This window comes from Ochotona curzoniae, unplaced genomic scaffold, assembly GCF_017591425.1.
Source record: "Ochotona curzoniae isolate NIBS_2020 unplaced genomic scaffold, NIBS_Ocur_1.0 contig_43, whole genome shotgun sequence".
Classification (NCBI taxonomy): domain Eukaryota; kingdom Metazoa; phylum Chordata; class Mammalia; order Lagomorpha; family Ochotonidae; genus Ochotona; species Ochotona curzoniae.
This window is the reverse complement of record NW_024466218.1, coordinates 21962309-21979801: the sequence shown is the minus strand read 5'-3', so window position 1 is coordinate 21979801 and position 17493 is coordinate 21962309. Positions and strand designations below refer to the sequence as shown.

At 39.7% G+C, this 17493-nt stretch overlaps 1 protein-coding gene across 1 annotated transcript in view; it reads right to left on the bottom strand.

Moving 5' to 3' along the window:
* Positions 1-217: 217 nt before the first annotated feature.
* The window catches only part of ME2 (malic enzyme 2), a 52423-nt gene continuing 35147 nt past the window's right edge, over positions 218-17493 (bottom strand). Inside the window, exons 11-16 of the mRNA XM_040985005.1 lie at positions 14285-14399; positions 12204-12346; positions 11045-11147; positions 7221-7291; positions 6534-6632; positions 218-5428 (exon numbers count right to left, since the gene is read on the bottom strand). Of these exons, the coding sequence (XP_040840939.1) occupies positions 5261-5428; positions 6534-6632; positions 7221-7291; positions 11045-11147; positions 12204-12346; positions 14285-14399 (699 nt within the window). The 3' untranslated portion in view covers positions 218-5260. The remainder of the gene's footprint in view (positions 5429-6533; positions 6633-7220; positions 7292-11044; positions 11148-12203; positions 12347-14284; positions 14400-17493) is intronic.

The window sequence follows — 17493 nt, the reverse complement described above, 5'->3', positions numbered from 1 at the left end:
TGCTTTCACTTTCTCAAAGTACCCGGGAAGACAGGAGGAGGCAGAGCCCGAGTGCCACCTCTTGTGGCTCAGTTTCTCTGGGTCATGAAACAAGGTGACACTCATGAATGCATCCAAGTGGTTTAACCTGTGGTGCCACAATGCCAGCCCCAATCACATCAAGTCCAACAAATGTCCAACACAGAGCCAACTTTAAAAAAACAAGGTCATCCAGCACTTTTTTTTATGCATAGGAAAATTTTACTAAGAAAATATAAGAGCACACACATCTCATTATCACAAAAGACAGAAAAGACAATTCACTTAATTAAATCTTAGATCAACTCTTAGAACCATCTGTAACAAGTCAATCTATTACAGTATGTTCTACACAAGGCTTTCCCTTAACCAGCATTCCCATGAGCAGCTACAAAACTATCCATTCCATCATGTTATCTTAAACACAAAGATGAGAAAGGCTGGCTAAGCAATGGCTCACGGTATGTGGTTTCCATGAACAGTGAGTAACTGAGTCCTTAGCAAAGCAAACACAAAATGTATCAACTGGAAAACTATAGTTGTAATTTCAGTTCATTTTAAAGGTTTTTAGGCAAAGTGTAACAAAACACTGAGCAGAATTTGTTGAAATGTTTAGCTAGAATAGGTCTCTTCAGAAATTGCTTATTCTATCCATACATTTCATAGGACTACTTGTTATTGTTCTCACCTTTTAATAGGAGTCCTGTAAGCATACAAGAGATATCTAAAATATATCTTACAATACAGATGCACTATTGACACTGGCGGAGCCAGAAAGCATTAGAATATGTAAATGTTGCTAAACTGATTTGCAGAGAAGTGACAGCAGTTGATGGATCTGTGAATATTATTAAAGCAAAAGATGTCAGTGAACTAGCTACTGTGAATCTTTGGTGTAATTTATCAAATTCGAAACCAAGTCTTTAACTTATATAGCCAACACTTAAGATGCTGAAAACAACAACAAAGGAACTGGTAAATTTAAAAGAAAAGACCTCAGACTGATTTTCAAAGAAAGTAATGCATTTTCATTTGAAATAACAGTTGTTGAAGGTCTTTAAAATTCAGATAACATCAGCTATACAGAGGCCCTTTTGCCTTGGAGATGAGACTGAACCCAGGGTCTAACTTGGCCACTGGCTGTGAGATACTTGTTGCCTAATTTCTCTGTGCCCATCCTTATCTGTAAATGGAACAGAACAGGAACATGGAACAGGCAATGGAACAGAATGACAGTAAGTTGGAACAGTCAGAACACCTGGTACACAGTTAGGGGCTGCCCATCACATTTAATTTGTTGTTGACTTCACTCTATAAGAACACTTCAAACTTCATATGGAAAAGTGAAATTAGAAGGTATGATTCTGATGTAAACATTTTTTAAATCCCTGCATGATTTTTTTCATAACACATGTTTGCATGAATGTTTTGAAGAACCCTTACATGCATATTTTCACATTTTTTGAATCAAGATGCTTAAAATTCTACTCTCCACAAACATTCAAGTCACCTTGTATATACAATTCTGTTGGTGACAAGTCAATGGTCATAGAAGAATCAATGATTTGTTAGAATTTACACTTAAAATTATGAAAGAGGAAATATTTTTCTACAACCTAAAAGGAAATCATGACAACTGAGGAATATATATATTCCTACAAATTTCCTTTCATTTTTAAAATTAGAAAGGTATGCGGAACTCAGGAATAACTTCACAAATAACAGGCAAATATGTAGTCACTTAGAAAAAGAAAGATTAAATACGAAAATATTACAGTAACTCGTTACATGACAAACACATCTGGAGTCAAATGCTGTCTACTGAATGCTGTCATGAACACAATGACTGGATCCCATGGGTAGCCCATCTCCATAGACTTGTCTCTTTCAGAGGCCTAATTTTCCTTATCCAAGGAAGGAAAATAATTGTTGCAAAAATCCAAGCATTAGTTTAAGTACAACCTCATAGAAGAACTAAGGAAATTAAGGAATAAGAGCCATGTCCTCATTAGGCCCACCTGAGTATACTGAAATTTCAAACAAAGCACTGGGCTTCCTCTCTGGTTACATGAAAAAACAAAACAAAACAAAAAAACCCCAAAAAACAAAACCCTTATGCTGATTTCAGATAAGGCAGCTGCATTATCATGAGGGTTTTAAGGATGTTGTTAGGCCAGCTGTAGAGGTTCTCATTTTAACCCTCACATGGAGTATGTGTTATCGAGTCAGCGGAGAGTCAGAGCAGATCATGAATGGGGCTGATTTCCGCAGTCAACAGGTGCCACACCTGCACATGAGGGGGTTTCACTGGGATGGGGAGAAGATTGTAGTGCTATTTCACCCTTCCACTTCCTTCGACACAGAATCCCAATAAGGGAATTAGAAAGCATATTATTATTCTCGAGTAGGAGACTCTCAAAGAAGTGGATTCCATTTTGGTCAACAAGCAGAACCCAGGAGATGTGAAGAAAATCATGCTTCAAAGACAAGATTCTGTGCTTCACACTGCTCTTCTTCCATCCCTCTGGGGACACTGTTATCTGACAACGATGATTCATGACCCACACTCCTTAGTGTTTGCTCTTAATTCATTAGCAATTCTGCAAAAACTGTTAAAATGCTGGTTATTGAAAGGACCAAGGATAGAATTAACAGGAAACAAATGCCCACTTGACAACTCAAGTGGTTGCTAGGTTTCATCTGAGTAATAGGCTACAAATCTGTAATTTATATTGAAACTATTCTCAGTTTTCAGAAACATCTGCAAGTACTGTATCCATTTTTGTCCTGGTTAAATATCCTATAAAAATGAAACCACTACTTCTAGATGTTAACTACTGTGTGCCAAGAGCCTAGCCTCAGGTGATCTTCATTACATCAACTGAAGGACATGCTGTGTGAGCGCTAGGCTTGACCTGCACACCTGCACACAGGGCTCTGGAGCAGCACAGAAACCACTTGGGAGCCAGCCAGAAATGTAGCATCAGCCCCAGTGTACCCCCTCCTCACCCCTGCAGCGCTCCAGACAAGTCCCACAGGGCTTTAAGGCAGTGTTAGGACAGGAGGGTGGGTGGGATCTGCACTTCAAAGGGTCCCAGTGAGGCAGAGGCACCTTCTGGGTTAAGACTCCATCCCTTCCATTAACACCACTTTGACCCAGATCTAGAAAACTCCCCTTTTTATCAATGAACCTTACTTTCACTAGTCAGCCATTCTGTTTCATACTATGGGGTGGCAGCAGGTAAAATAAATGTCTTCTTTTTCCCACTCATCTGCAGGACTTCTTTATTAAAAACAATGAAAGAGACTTTCTCGTTGTTTTTCAAAATAATTCTTGATTGGTAAAAGCTCCCAAAGAAGGCACAGATGTTTTATTAGTTTCTTTTCCAGTTTAACGCCATTACTGGCCTCCCCCTCCTACCTTATATGCTAAAAGTTTCTTAGCTTAAACAGTAAATATTTAATTTGCTTCCAATAATTGATAACTGATAAATTACCAATTCATAAATAACAATGAAAATAATAGCTCTTTATACAAAGCTTAAGAATTAAGATTTTTATCTTAAACAGGCTATATACCATTTAGCTTTTTTCCTTTAAGCTATTTAATAATTTCCGTTAAAGACTGGACTAGTCATATTTAGTAAGCAAACATGAGTTATTACTTCAATTCAGCAGATGTTCCTGCCTTTAATAAGCACTAGCAAAAAACCATAAGGATTGTACTTGTAGTTCTAAACTAAAATAAAGATTGCTTCGTTAGGGGTATTCTGTCTTAACAAAGGTAACAGGAAAAGATAAATCTTTCACCTTTAAGTAAAAGAAGCCAAAAGAAAAAACTTGTGACTTTATGAAGCAGATTTCTGCCATTGATCATCTGTTGTACTGACTAACCAACTGCATTTCCCCACGCAGTGCCATTTCAAGCATCCTTCAAACACAAATCACCTTCAATATCACCACTCGTCAATCTCTACAGAAGGGAAGAACGACCCCCAAACTGGGTGGTAAGTACTTCTGAAAATCTTACTGTGGTTAGTTTCAAGAATGAGCATGTTTAAAATTTTTGTTCTCGTGAAGCAATTCCAGGGGACAAATATTACAGCATTTTTACTATTTTTCAAAATGCTTCCAGATTTTTTTTTAGAACCCTCCAATTTGCAAGCCAGAGGAAAACTGTTATTTTTTTTCTAATTATTACGCAACTTTCTGGGACCAAATACAACATTTTCTGGTCTACTTAAGTCATGTTCACTTTGTTTTAAAGTAATTTTGGTGATTTTTAAACAAATTCATCTTCATTGCAGAGTCACCACCATTAAAAGGAATATTAAAAGGAATGTATTCCAGAACATTCCAAAATTATTTCAAGTAATGGTATTGCTGTTAGAATAAAGATATAGTTACTCTACCTATATGCAAATTGCTGAGACCTGAAACATAATTTATTTTTAAGAAGCCATATGAAGTTAGCCATAATCTATGTGCCATAGGCATACTAAAATCAAAAGTAGTGAAAGAAGATGAAAACACGTGTTTTTTGTAATAAAGTGAACCTAAATTTGTAGCTGAGCAGTAAACTAACATAGCTGAAACAATTATTTTTATTAAGCAGATAACTTTTTTTAGACACTGTTGAGAATGATTTTTATATAAATGCTGTAGTTTCTGCTGTTTTCCTATAGAGTTGAGTCTTGATTTAGTTTCAAAAAACAAATAGGGTAGATTTTTCATGTTTCCCTAGATCTGATTATCATAAATTTCAGAGAATGAATGTAAAATGAAGCAGATACAAAAAAGTTTTATATGCTAACAAATCTTCCTTGGAATGTGGTTTGCTTTCAAAATTCTGATTCAGATGTATAGACGCAAATTTCTATTGTAGTAGCCCTACCAGAACTGGGTGAGAGTAGATTATTACCTATAACAGTAAATACATGGCAAACATGAAGAATGCAAGGGAAGACATTTACAGATCCCTCTGTAACATCTCTTGAGTGTGCCATGGGCTATAAATTAACACAACATACAATTGGCAATTGTAGGGCACTGATGGGCCTTAACAGTACAGTCAACACATCTACCAGACATGGGACTCGTGGGGAAAAACAGAAGTCACACAAACGGTGGGGATGGAGGAATAAAACACAGAAAACACCGTAGGTCTGGGAACACCGGGTCTTTGTTCAGCCAAGAGGCTCCCTGAAGCAGGTGGAATATTTGTGCATTGCTGGGAGGGCTCCTATTCTGTTATCTGGGGAGGCCTTGACGCAGACTCTGGCCACTCATACATGTCCGGCAGCAGGGAGTCGTATTCACTTCTCCATATCCTCTCTTTAATATACTGGGCCTTGTCCTCGGGTTCTGGGTATCGGAAGGCCATTTTATTAGCATACAGGTATTCTGTTATCTGCAAAGTAAGTAAGATTATTGTGTAGCCAAGTATAGACCGTACAACTTACAACACAGGGAGATGAGTTTAGAAAAAAGGCATTTTTGTTTTTTCATAATAAAAATATTATCTGACATATTTATAAACTTTGTAAAACTTAAATAAGATAAAAAATCAACTGTAATCTCATGAAAAGTTTAACATGTTGCAGCCAAGATGACTATTTAGTATTTCCCTAACAGTTCCATCTAATAAGCCAATTTAAGTTCTACTGTGTTCTATTGTGAATGCACAATCAGGGAGGCTTCTCTGACAGGTCAAATGACCAGGGTCTTCCTCCCCTGGGGTCTGCACGGAGTACAGCTTGGTTCTGCACTTCAATCTCGCTCAATCCTAGCTAGCCAGCAGCACATAAGAGTTCTCATTCCATGTCTTTCAAATAAATAAAACCTAATAAAAACTTTCAATATACTGAAAAATAAGTTTTAGTTACTAAATATGGATAATTTAAAAATATGCTTAAGTTACAGCAGAAATATGGAAAAAGATAATGCCCACATGTATCTGGTGCAATGAATATCAATGCATTTTTCTGAAACAATACTGTACAACACGTTTCAAAAACTTTCAGCACACTACTATTGTTGGTTTTGATGACTGAAACATAATGAAGAACCATCACAAATACACAGAATGATCATCTGTAAGGAAGTTCACTACACAGTGTTATTTCTAACAAGAAACTAAAAACAGATGTCCAAAAGTAGAAAAATGGTCAAATCATGTTGAACTTGAAAAGGGAATATGCACATAAAAGTAATTACTAACTCACAAGGAAAAGATTTATAATATCTTAAGTGGAAAAAGTGTAGTCAGAAATTAATTATAAGCAGAGGTAACAATGATTTCTTGCATGTGTGTATACGTGTATATGTTAACAAAGAAAAAAGACTTGGCAACGAAAGCCAATGATAAAGTGTGTTATATTCTGGTAGGAAGAAAATGAGCCACTGAAAACCTTCTTTGTATACTACTAGACGTGCCAAAGTTCCAACTGATTTGTATTGCTTGCACAAGAAAATATCATTATACTCAAAGTGAAGAGGTATGCATTACTACTTACTTTAATAGCGATATTAATAGACACTTCCTGGATATTGGCAAGCGGTGGGTAAAGTCTTCCTTGAGCTAGTTCCTTATCTGTCAATTGACTTGTTAGTGCCTAAAGAAAAAACTAGCACTTAACAACGGCTTGTGCAACAATAGAAAAAGAAATTAGTAAAATGGAAAAATCATTAGAGAAAACTATTCACCATTAAACAATAAATACCCAGATTTCGACTTACTAATACAGTCTCCTTCCTACATGCAAAGATTAACTTAGTCACCACAGCTACAGTGAAAATAGGCAACAGTTCTGGTATTAATGTGAATTCTGCAGAACTGCTATGGCAGTGTCGGCCTGCCAGCACCCCAAAGGCAGAAAGAGCACTGTCTGCCCAGAACAGGCAAGGAGTTGGATCTTATCTGTGCTGCTGCACTGGGATATCCCAATACTTATCACACCAGTACAGTCTCAGTTTAGGAAGGGCTTAGACTAAGTTTAAAATCAAATATCTGACATCATGATTTAAAAGCTTAATTCCCTTTAAAAGTAGAAAGGGAAGTTAAAAAGCAATAAATGGCTGGCTTTCTTTTCATTAATAAGGTAGATTTAACTAATTTTCTCTCTGCTTTTAATTTTTAGACACATGCATGTTTAGACTAATTTGGCCTTTATAAAATAAACAATGATATTTAAAACATTTACCTTTGCAGCTTCTAGGAAAATACTGTCACTGATATGCCGGGTGTGGCAGAGAATAACAGCTAAGGCCACACCTGGAATAGATTGTAAACAATTTATTTAGTAAGGCCACTTTTCAAATGAAAGGAGTCAAATCCCTGTAACCCATCCCCATCCCAAACAGCTCCCCCAGGGAAAACAGACATCAGAATTAAAGTTGAATCATATGATCCACGCGGACATAGAAAACAGCTTTCCGCAATTTAGTGTTCATACTTTCTAAGATACTGAGTGCTTCTTAGAGAAAGCTATCAATTCCAGCCCACTTCTAGCCTGTCTCCTACTCAAGAAAAGCAACTGCTTCTCATTCTATTAGCTGACCATTTCTTCTGGTTTTAAGTTTTAGATATCATGAATACTTTCCTATGCAAAATAATCATTTAGTCCTCTTTCATGCTTCTAGCCTTTTCAATATATACTTTTGATGCAATTACCAGTCCACGTCTGTTACTGGGACTCCACTGATGCTACTCAGAGCCGAGCCAGACACTAACACATCACGGTTGGTTTTCTCCTTCTGTGATAACTATGGTTCTGGAAGTTAATAATTGTCCTGCATTTATCTTTGATTTTTTCAGAACTCTCAGTCAGTTTCCTGAGACTTTTACTTTGGCTACGTCATGTATTCTCTATTCCGACCGTCTAGATAAAACAAATCCTTGGCCGCCACTCCTTCTGGTTGTCTAGCAAAGCTGTCGTACTGCACCTCGTGGACTAACCCTCATGGCTTATCCCCTGTTTTTCGCTTTATTCTTAGGCGATTTTTGTACTTATTTTTCTTCTAGTCCTGCTACCAATCTTGCCATATTTTAAGAGCTCACATTTCTAAAAGAAAATTCTGGGGGTAGAGACTGAGCTTGATGTGTAAGACGCTGGTTAGGATGCCTGCACCCCCCTCCACAGTAGTTCACTGATTGCTGGTTCTGGCTCCTCCCTCCAGCATTCTGCTAGTACTGACCCTCGCAGACAGGAACAGCAAGTGCAGGCAAGCTTTCTACCCGTGACCTACTGAAGTCTCACCACGGCATCCCTAGATGTGGATTTCTTGGTTGATCCTGCCCGTGTTTTTGTGCTTCTCAGTGCGGACTCGTTAATCAGTTCTAAGAAATTCTGACTCATGAGGCCTGTAAATGCTGCTTCGGCTCATTCTCATTTTCTTCTAGCATTTCAATTAAAAAATTTATTGATTAAAAAAGTGTATCTTGCATAAATTTGCATTTTACTTTTTATCTCTGTGCTTTGTTCTATAAATCTCATTCATTCAGTTTAGATTATTGTGATTTTTACTTCTAGAATTTACTGGCAGTTGCCTGATGTCTTCAAGCTTAGCTTTTATCTCTATTAACTCAATAATGATATTGTTTCATTGTATTTATCTTCTAGCTAGACTTTCTGTCTTTTCTGTTATTTCTGCTGTTCTGACTTGTATTATAAAATGGGTTGTATTTGAAAATTTAATTTTAACATAATCTGAAGGTTGGAAACTGGTATCTTCTTTCGGAGAAAAGTTTGGCTCATTCTGCTGGGTATTTGTGGGAACTGGCGATTTAAAACCAAAGCCTGAGATTTTCTATATTGCCCACTTTTGCTGTGAACAATCCCATCCCCAGAGTTTTGAGGGCGGAGTAGGAGGTCATTTTCTAGAATCTTCTTTGACAAGGTGCCAACCTTATCCCTCTGCTACGAGAAGCCTGGCTTTACCTTCTAGTCACATTTTTTCTGAGTACTCCTACTGCGGAGCTGGCTGGAAATGCCAGCTTGCCTCGTGGCGCCCACGCTGGCCCTATCTTGACTGGAATCCTCCAATATTTCATTCAAGTCGGTATCTTAACCTCTTGACCCTTTAGAAGTTTTATTTTATTTATTTTTTTAAAGATTTATTTATTTTTATTACAAAGTCAGATATACAGAAAGGAGGAGGAAGATCTTCCGTCCGATGATTCACTCCCCAAGTGACTGCAATCGCCAATACTGCGCTGATCTGAAGCCGGGAACCAGGAACCTCTTCTGGGTCTCCCACACGGGTACAGGGTCCCAAGGCTTTGGGCCATCCTCAACTGCTTTCCCAGGCCACAAGCAGGGAGCTGGATGGGAAGTGCAGCTGCCAGGATTAGAACCTGCGCCCATATGGGATCCCGGCGCATTCAAGGAGAGGACTTTAGCCACTAGGCCATGCCGCTAGGCCCTAGAAGTTTTATTATTTTTAATCATTTCATTCAGTTGCTATAATTGCTGGACTATGTATGGCATTATCAAAGCCTTGGCTGTTTTTTTTTTAATTGTTAATAACTAAAGTTTTAGCTAATTCTCCATTTTCCACATCTATTTTTTACTTTTATCGCTAGTTCATCGGTTATTTTTTACATTTATTCTAGTTTTTAAGTTTTAGATGTTTTTATGAAACATACATGAGAGTACTTAAAAATGTTTGCATAAAATGGCCTAGTGCTGTAGTGCAGTGAGTTAAGCTGCTGCTGGTGACACCAGCATCCCACATCAGACCCAGGGCTCCAGTCCCAGCTGCTCCACGTCTGATCCAGGTCCCTGCCAATGCACCTGAGAAGGCTGCAGATACTGGTCTCCAAAAAAGTAGGCTCTGACATCCACACGGAGGGAGATTGGGAAGGAGTACCCTGGCTCCTGGCTTTGCTTGGCCCAGCCCAGGTCATTGTGGTCATTTGCAGGAATGAACCAGCAGATGGAAGATTTCTCTCTCTCTCTGTAACTGCCTTTTAAATAAATAAACAAGCAGCAAATAAATGTGTTTAAAAGTTTGGGTTTTGGTCTCAGCGTGGTAGCCTAGCGGTTAAAGTCCTCACCTTACATGCTCTGCAATTCCATATTGGTGCCAGTTTGTATCATGGCAGCTCCACTTTCCCATCCAGCTCCCTGCTTGTGGCCTGGGAAAGCAGTATAAAGGATGGTCCAAAATCTTGGGACCCTGCATCCACATGGGAGAACTTGAAGAAGTTCCTGGCTCCTGGCTTCGGATGGGCTCAGCTCTAGCCACTGCAGCCAGAAGGGGAGTGAGCCAGCAGATGGAAGATCCCTGTCTCTCTCCGTAAATCTTACTTTCCAATAAAAATAAATATTGTTAAAGTTTGGGTTTTTGAAATTAAAAGAAAAGTTTCTTTCAGAAAAAATATTTTAAAGAATCTTTTTAGAAAAAATATTTTAGACTTATTTATTATTTGAAAGTCACAGTAACAGAGAGACAGAGAGAGGTCCTGCATCTGCTGGCTCACTCCTCGGATGGCTGTAATGGCCAGGGCTGGGCCAGACTGCAGCCAGGAGCTCCACCTGGTCTCCCATGTGGACAGCAGGAACACAAACACTCAGGCTGCTGTCCATCCTGGGCAACCAACGCAAGCTGGATTGGAAGTGAAACAGCCAGGAAATGAGCTGGAGTTCACAGGGCATGCCATTGTCAGAGGTAGCAGCTTCTCCCAGTATGTCACAATGGTAGCCCTCTCCCAAATTTTAAAGTCCTTATGTAGTTTTTTTCTATAACACACATTTTCCATAAACTTAACTGAGGATTTCCTTAAACTATGTTATTTGTATAATAAAAAAAAACAAATTTGTGTAACAATATGAAAAAAGTTTTCAGAGTACATACAGTAAGTTAGATATCCATAGCTCCTTATTAATATATTAATTCTCATACATTCATACCAAACTTCTAAAAATACTGTTGCTTCTATTCATCTCAAATGCTAAATAATTACATAGGATATTTTAGTGGAATTAACAATTTTTTCTATAACACAAGTAATAGTAACATTTACCTGGAAATATATACACATTATTTCCTTGACCAGGAGTAAAGACTCGCCCGTCTTCAAGTTTCACTGGCCCAAATGGACTGCCACTGGCAAACAAACACCGGCCCTGTCAACCCAAAGAAACAACGTCAATTTTATCTCTTTAATGTGGAGAGCAAACTGAGCAGAATTCAGACAAAATTAAAGCATATGGTAAAGTAGACTGACATATTACTACTTGGAATCATGGCCTAATTTACTGTATAGCATAATACTATCATTAAAATTATTAGATGTTCATTTTGTGCACAGTATATGTATGTTCAATATAGCTTAAAAATGTTAAGAAAATTTAAAAACTAAAAATTTCATTTTCTTAAAATACTTTAAGTGTAGACAGCTACTAAGTACCATAAGACAGAATGAAGACTGTTGTAAGCAGTGCAAGAGGCTTGCAAGACAGGGTGACAAAGTCTGATCGTGCAACTGGAGCCCCGAGGAAGAAGGAGACCGAGATCGTGAACCAAGCAGAGACACTACTTGGTTACTGTCCAAAAACAGAAAAACAACGAGACAGCCACCGAGCAGCTTAGGAGCTCAATCTACCCCAGGGAGAATGAGCTCCAAGGAAACCATACTGAGGCCCACTAGAGGCAAGAGCTTAAAACCCAGCACTGTCTCAAGGAGAACACTAAAACGACGCCTGCAAAGTGGTGATATTAAGGATCCCCCAGTTGCTATTTCTATGCTGACTGAAAAATATTGTTCAAAATGAACGAGAAATACATTATCAAGAGAATTATTCAGATCCATACAAAAGGCAGGCGTTCTGCTGACAGAGGCCCAGACATTCAGGGAGGGAAAAATAGCAATGAGAAAAATTAAAATGTGGGCAAACCTCAACAAATAACTTATAAAATCAATAATCATGATTTGGGGGGCTTAAAATAGAAAGAACACAAATGTGCAACAGTAAGGCAGACAGTGTGAAAGCATGAAGTCATATAGTTAATTACTGCCCAGGGTCAAGATAAGCAACAGAGGCAATAACTTACATCAGACCTTGACAACTCAAACGACGTGCTGCAGACCCTGGGGAGCCACTAAAAGAACTGGGCAGGAATGCACAACTAACAAGCTAATAGGAAACAACAGGGATACTCAATTACATGAGTATCAATACCTCTGTGAGAGTATATGCTTCCTCAGGGGTGCACTCAGCCTTTGCCGTAGGATTACTTAACGCAAATATGATAGGTCTTTCATTGATTCGGGCCATGGCTTTGATTACATCAGGAGTAAAAAGTCGGCCAGCACCAGCAACCCCTGTTGATGGAGGGCAGGGAAGAAAAGGCAGCTGCATTACAGGTACAATAAAGCAATTCTCAACAATTTCTGCAAAAGGCTTTGACCTGACAAAGCAAAAGTATTCATTCCCTCAGAAAGATTTTTGCATTGCTAAGAATGCTATAGGAAAGCAATTTCAAATCTGAAAATTCTAAAATACTAGTAAGTTCCCATGTGTCTACTGTCTACTATACACACGGTACATTACAGGAAATAGAAAATAATTTAGAATTATTTCCATCGCTGACTAAAATTGCAAGTATGAAATTTACTACAACATAGATAATTCTCCCATCCAAGTACTATCCAGGCCCGACCCTGCTTAGCTTCCGAGATCAGACGAGATCGGGTGCGTTCAGGGTGGTATGGCCGTAGACAACATAGATAATTCTCAAGGATGCTAGTTACACGAGATACATACTGTCTGATTCCACTTACATGAGACACCTAGAGCCTCACACAGAAGCAAACAGCAGAGCTGTGGCTGCCCAGGGCTAGGGAAATGAAGAGCCGTTGTTTAATGGGTACAGAATCTGAGTTTCTGTAGGATGGAAACAGTCCTAGAGACTATTTGAACAGTGACTTAAATGCATTGTTGCATCCAAATAAAAATGTTTAAGCCAGAACCCTTCATGCTATGCATACTCTTTCACAAAACATTTTTTAATGGCAGTCAGCATTGTGGCACAACGGGTTAACCCATAATCTGCAGTGCTAGCATCCTGTATGGGTGCCATTTGAGTCACAGCAGTTCCATGTTGGATTCAGCTTGCTGCTAATGCACCTGGAAAAATAGCCAAAAATGGACCAAGTGCTTAGGCCCCTGCCTCAATTTGGGCAACATGGTACAAGCTGCAGGTTTATAGCTTCAGTTTGGCAAGCCCTGGCAGCTGCAATCATTTGGGGAGTGAACCAGCACATAAAAGATTCTCTTTTTCTCTTATTTCACGCTCTTCTTAACTCTGCCTTTCAAATGGATAAAAAATAAATTTTAAAAAGAAATGCACTTTCTTGATACAGTTGCTTCACTTTTTATTAAGTTTATCATGTCCCAGACACTATACCAGACCATGAGACTATAAAAATGAGTATACTGCAGGCAGCTTACAGTAAGATAATCATAACATGGTGACAGGAGCTAGAACAGAGTGCCCTGTGGGGAGATGGAGAGAGAGCCAGTGGTGCCCCAGTTGAGTACTTGTCTAATCCACCCAGTAAGAACATTTTTCATCCTTTTTCCTTTCCCCTTTCACGGTGGGGAGACTCAGTGTACCAATGCTTAGGTACTGATACTAAGTTTTCACAGAAACAGACTGAGAGATACAAGATTTCTTTTTGCTCCAAAATGAACTGTGAGTTCTAAGCAACAAGGAAGTGGATACAGATATTTTTCTGACCATAGGAACTTACTCTTTATGACCATATTATACTACTTAACAGGTTAATAGAATTCTTACACGAAGCCAATAAAACACAAGGATTGTAGATTTCAATCCACAGGTAGAAGCTTAACAACTCCACTTGAAAGAATTTGACATTTCCTGCTGAGAACATGCCTTGTTGGTATAGTCTGATGTCAGGTGTGTGATGCCTGCCTCAAACACATGGTAAGCTTTCATCTTTGTTGCCAAAGAATATCTCTTGACTATGCCCAAGATTTCCCTGGTGTAGACTGTAAAATAACCTTAGTCTTGGTAAGGGTTGAGCTAAACAGTCTTATCAACTCTAAAAGCAAAACATGATTTGCTGCACAGTTTCTAATACAAGTAACAAACTGTGGACTCTTATACATGCAAGCAAAAAGCTATCACAGGAACATATGCTGGAAGCTAGGTAAATCTACCAGTTTATTTCTAGTAATTACACATAACAGCACACAGTTAAGAAATAGAATGATTTGCCAACAACTTTACTTACCAATTATGGCTGATGGCTTAAGTATATTCACTGCATCTTCAAAAGTATCAGGTATACTCTCTGGAGCTGAGTGAGCAAATGGCTCCTGATGACTGTCTATGTCATCTTTCCGCCCCTGAAGTTTTAAATAAAATACAAACTTCTAGTAAATGCACATAGAAAATTAAGGGCGAAGACTTCATCTCAAACTACACACTGCTTCTATGTGAATGTCTTTAGGGGAGAGTGCTTGGTGCAGAGGTTAAGATGCTGCTAGTGGGGAGGAGTGGAGTTGTGGCTCAGAGGACAAGCTGTCACCTGCAATGAAATCACCGCATTAGAGGCTCCAGATGGAGTCCCAGCTGCTCCATTTCTAATGCAACTTTCTGTTAATATGCTTGGGAAAGCAGCAGAGGATGGCTTGTAAGCTTAGGCACCAGCACTCATGCAGAAGATGTAACTAAGTTCTTTGCTCCTTGCTCCAGCCTGGCCCAACCCTTTGAGGACCGAACCAGCAGATGCAAGACCTCCCTGTCTCCCTCTCTTCCTGTAACTCTACTTTCAAATCAATTAGTCAATAATAACTTTTTAAGATGCTGCTTTGGGGGCCTGGCACAGAGGCCTAGTGGCTAAAGTCCTTGCCTTGTATGAGCCAGGATCCAGTATGGGCACCGGTTCTAGTCCTGGTGGTCCCACTTCCCATCCAGCTCCCTGCTTGTGGCCTCGGAAAACAGTCAAAGACGGCCTAAAGCGTTGCAACCCTGCACCTGTGTGGGAAACACAGAGGAGGCTCCTGGCTTAGGAGCAGCTCAGCTCTCGCTGTTGTGGCCACTTGGAGTGTGAATCAGAGGACGGGACATCTTCCTCTTTGTTTCTCCTCCTCTCCATATATCTGACTTTCTAATAAAAATACATAAATCTTAAAAAAAAAAAAAGATGGTGCTTCGGATGTCCACATTTTATATCTGATGCCTGGCTTCAAATCTGGGTTCTCTTCCTGATTCCAGCTTATTAATGGACATTCTAGAAGGCAGCAGATGATTCAGGGGAACTAGACTGAGTCCCTGGCTTCTAGTTCAGCCTGGCCCAGCCCAGGCTACCACAGGCATTGGGGTAATGAACCAGTAAATGGGATACACGTCTGTCACTTTAACTTCCTAATTAATTCATTAATTAAACAAATTCCATTATACCCAGGTACTTTCTATTTCTAAAAATATCACTTACTCTGAAGTCATACTAAATCTCAAATGCCATAAAAGTCTACGATCCTTTCATTGGGCTAGAGGAGTGAGAAATACACTGAAGCTGCAGGTGCACAGGGATTCTCACAGTGTGGAGGGTAACATAGCACAGACATCGATATACATTCATTCCAGACCTGACCTAGCAGTGTGACAGTAACAAAACACTTGATGACAATCTGCTGCACAGGGGCTGGCACTGTGGTGTGTCAGGTAAAGGTGTGATACAATACAGGCATCACTTCCGATCCAGCTCCCTGCTAAAGTTATGGGAAAAACAGCAAAGATGGCCCAAGTGCTTGGGTCCTGCCACTTCATGGCAGACCTGGAAGAAGGTCCTGGCTCATGGCTTTGGCCTGGCCCAACCCTGGCCATTGTGGCCATCTAGGGAGTGATCTAGCAAATGGAAGATATTCTCTTTATATAAATATCTCGATCCCTCTACATAAATCTTTCAAATAAACAATCTTTAATAAAATTAGCAATGCACAAAGAACCACTAGTGATACACCAGCAGAAATACATACATATTCCCTCAAAGCATGCGCTCTCTTAAATTCTTGTATTTTCTGCACTAGTAAATATGGTAGCTCAGTTTTCCAGGGCAGACAGCACATTTCTGTGGTTTGGGTTTCACAGTCAGGCCATGAGGTTGAATCCCACCTCCATCACTTACAAGGTGAGGATCTTGGAAAAGTCTCCTGACCTTTTTTAACCTCAGTCTCCTCATGTGTAAAACTTCATAGGATTTCTGAGAGGATTAAAGGAGGTAATAAAATGTGAAGTCTTATCACAATGGCTAATACATTTGAAACTACTGGTATTTTACATGTAATTTATGCACTTGAGGAGTTTCTACTACATATACTACTTTTTCTTTTAGTTTTCTGTACTATTAAAATATTGGTACTATTTATGAACAAGATGGCAGAACTGAAGCAAAGTCCACTGACAGTTTGCTCCACAGAGGAAAATGGCATTTAACTATTGCACGGCTCCCAGACACACACAACAACAAAGGAGCATTATGTGTCAGACTGTTTCAACTCTGAAACAGTTTGGTGTCATTCCCAGTGTTATACAGTGTAACACCTATGACACTCCTGAGCAAATGAGAAGTATGAACAAAGAAGGTTGGCAAGCCCAAAGGGCACTAAACCAGCTGGGGAGAGTTCTTTAATACCCAAGGAATGGCATCAGGAATGCAGGTGTTTTTTCCGGCAAAGAGGTCCACAGATTTTTACAACTGCTATAAGGATTATGACTTACAAAAGGTTAAAGAATTTCTGGGCCTGGCGCGGTGGCGCAAGTGGTTAAGGTCCTCTCCTTGCACGCCCAGGATCCCATATGGGCGCCGGTTCTAATCCCGGCAGCCCCGCTTCCCTTCCAGTTCCCTGCCTGTGGCCCGGGAAAGCAGTCGAGGATGGCCCAAAGCTTTGGGACCCTGCACCCCGGAAGAGGCTCCTTGGCTTCGGATCCACATAGCATCGGCCGTTGCCCGCACTTGGGGAGTGAATCATCAGACGGAAGATCTTCCTCTCTGTATATCCGCCTTTCCAATAAAAAATTAAAAAAAAAAAAAGAATTTCTGCTCAAATCTCAGATGCACTGCTAATCTAACAAGAATGCTCCAAGCTCCTATTAATAACTTAGGTTTAGAAGAATCAAATCCTTGGACATTCATGGACAATGCCTATTTGATTTCTTTTTTTTTAAAAAAGATTTATTTATTTTATTGGAAAGGCAGATGTACAGAGAGGAGAGACAGAGAGGAAGATCCTCCGACCGATGATTCACTCCCCAAGTGGCCGCAATGGCTGGAGCTGAGCCAGTCTGAAGCCAGGAGCCAGGAACTTCTTCTGGGTCTCCCACATAGGTGCAGGGTCCCAAGGCTTTGAGCCATCCCCAACTGCCTTCCCAGGCCACAAGCAGGGAGCTGGATGGGAAGTGGAGCTGCCGGGATAAAAACCTGCACCCATATGGGAT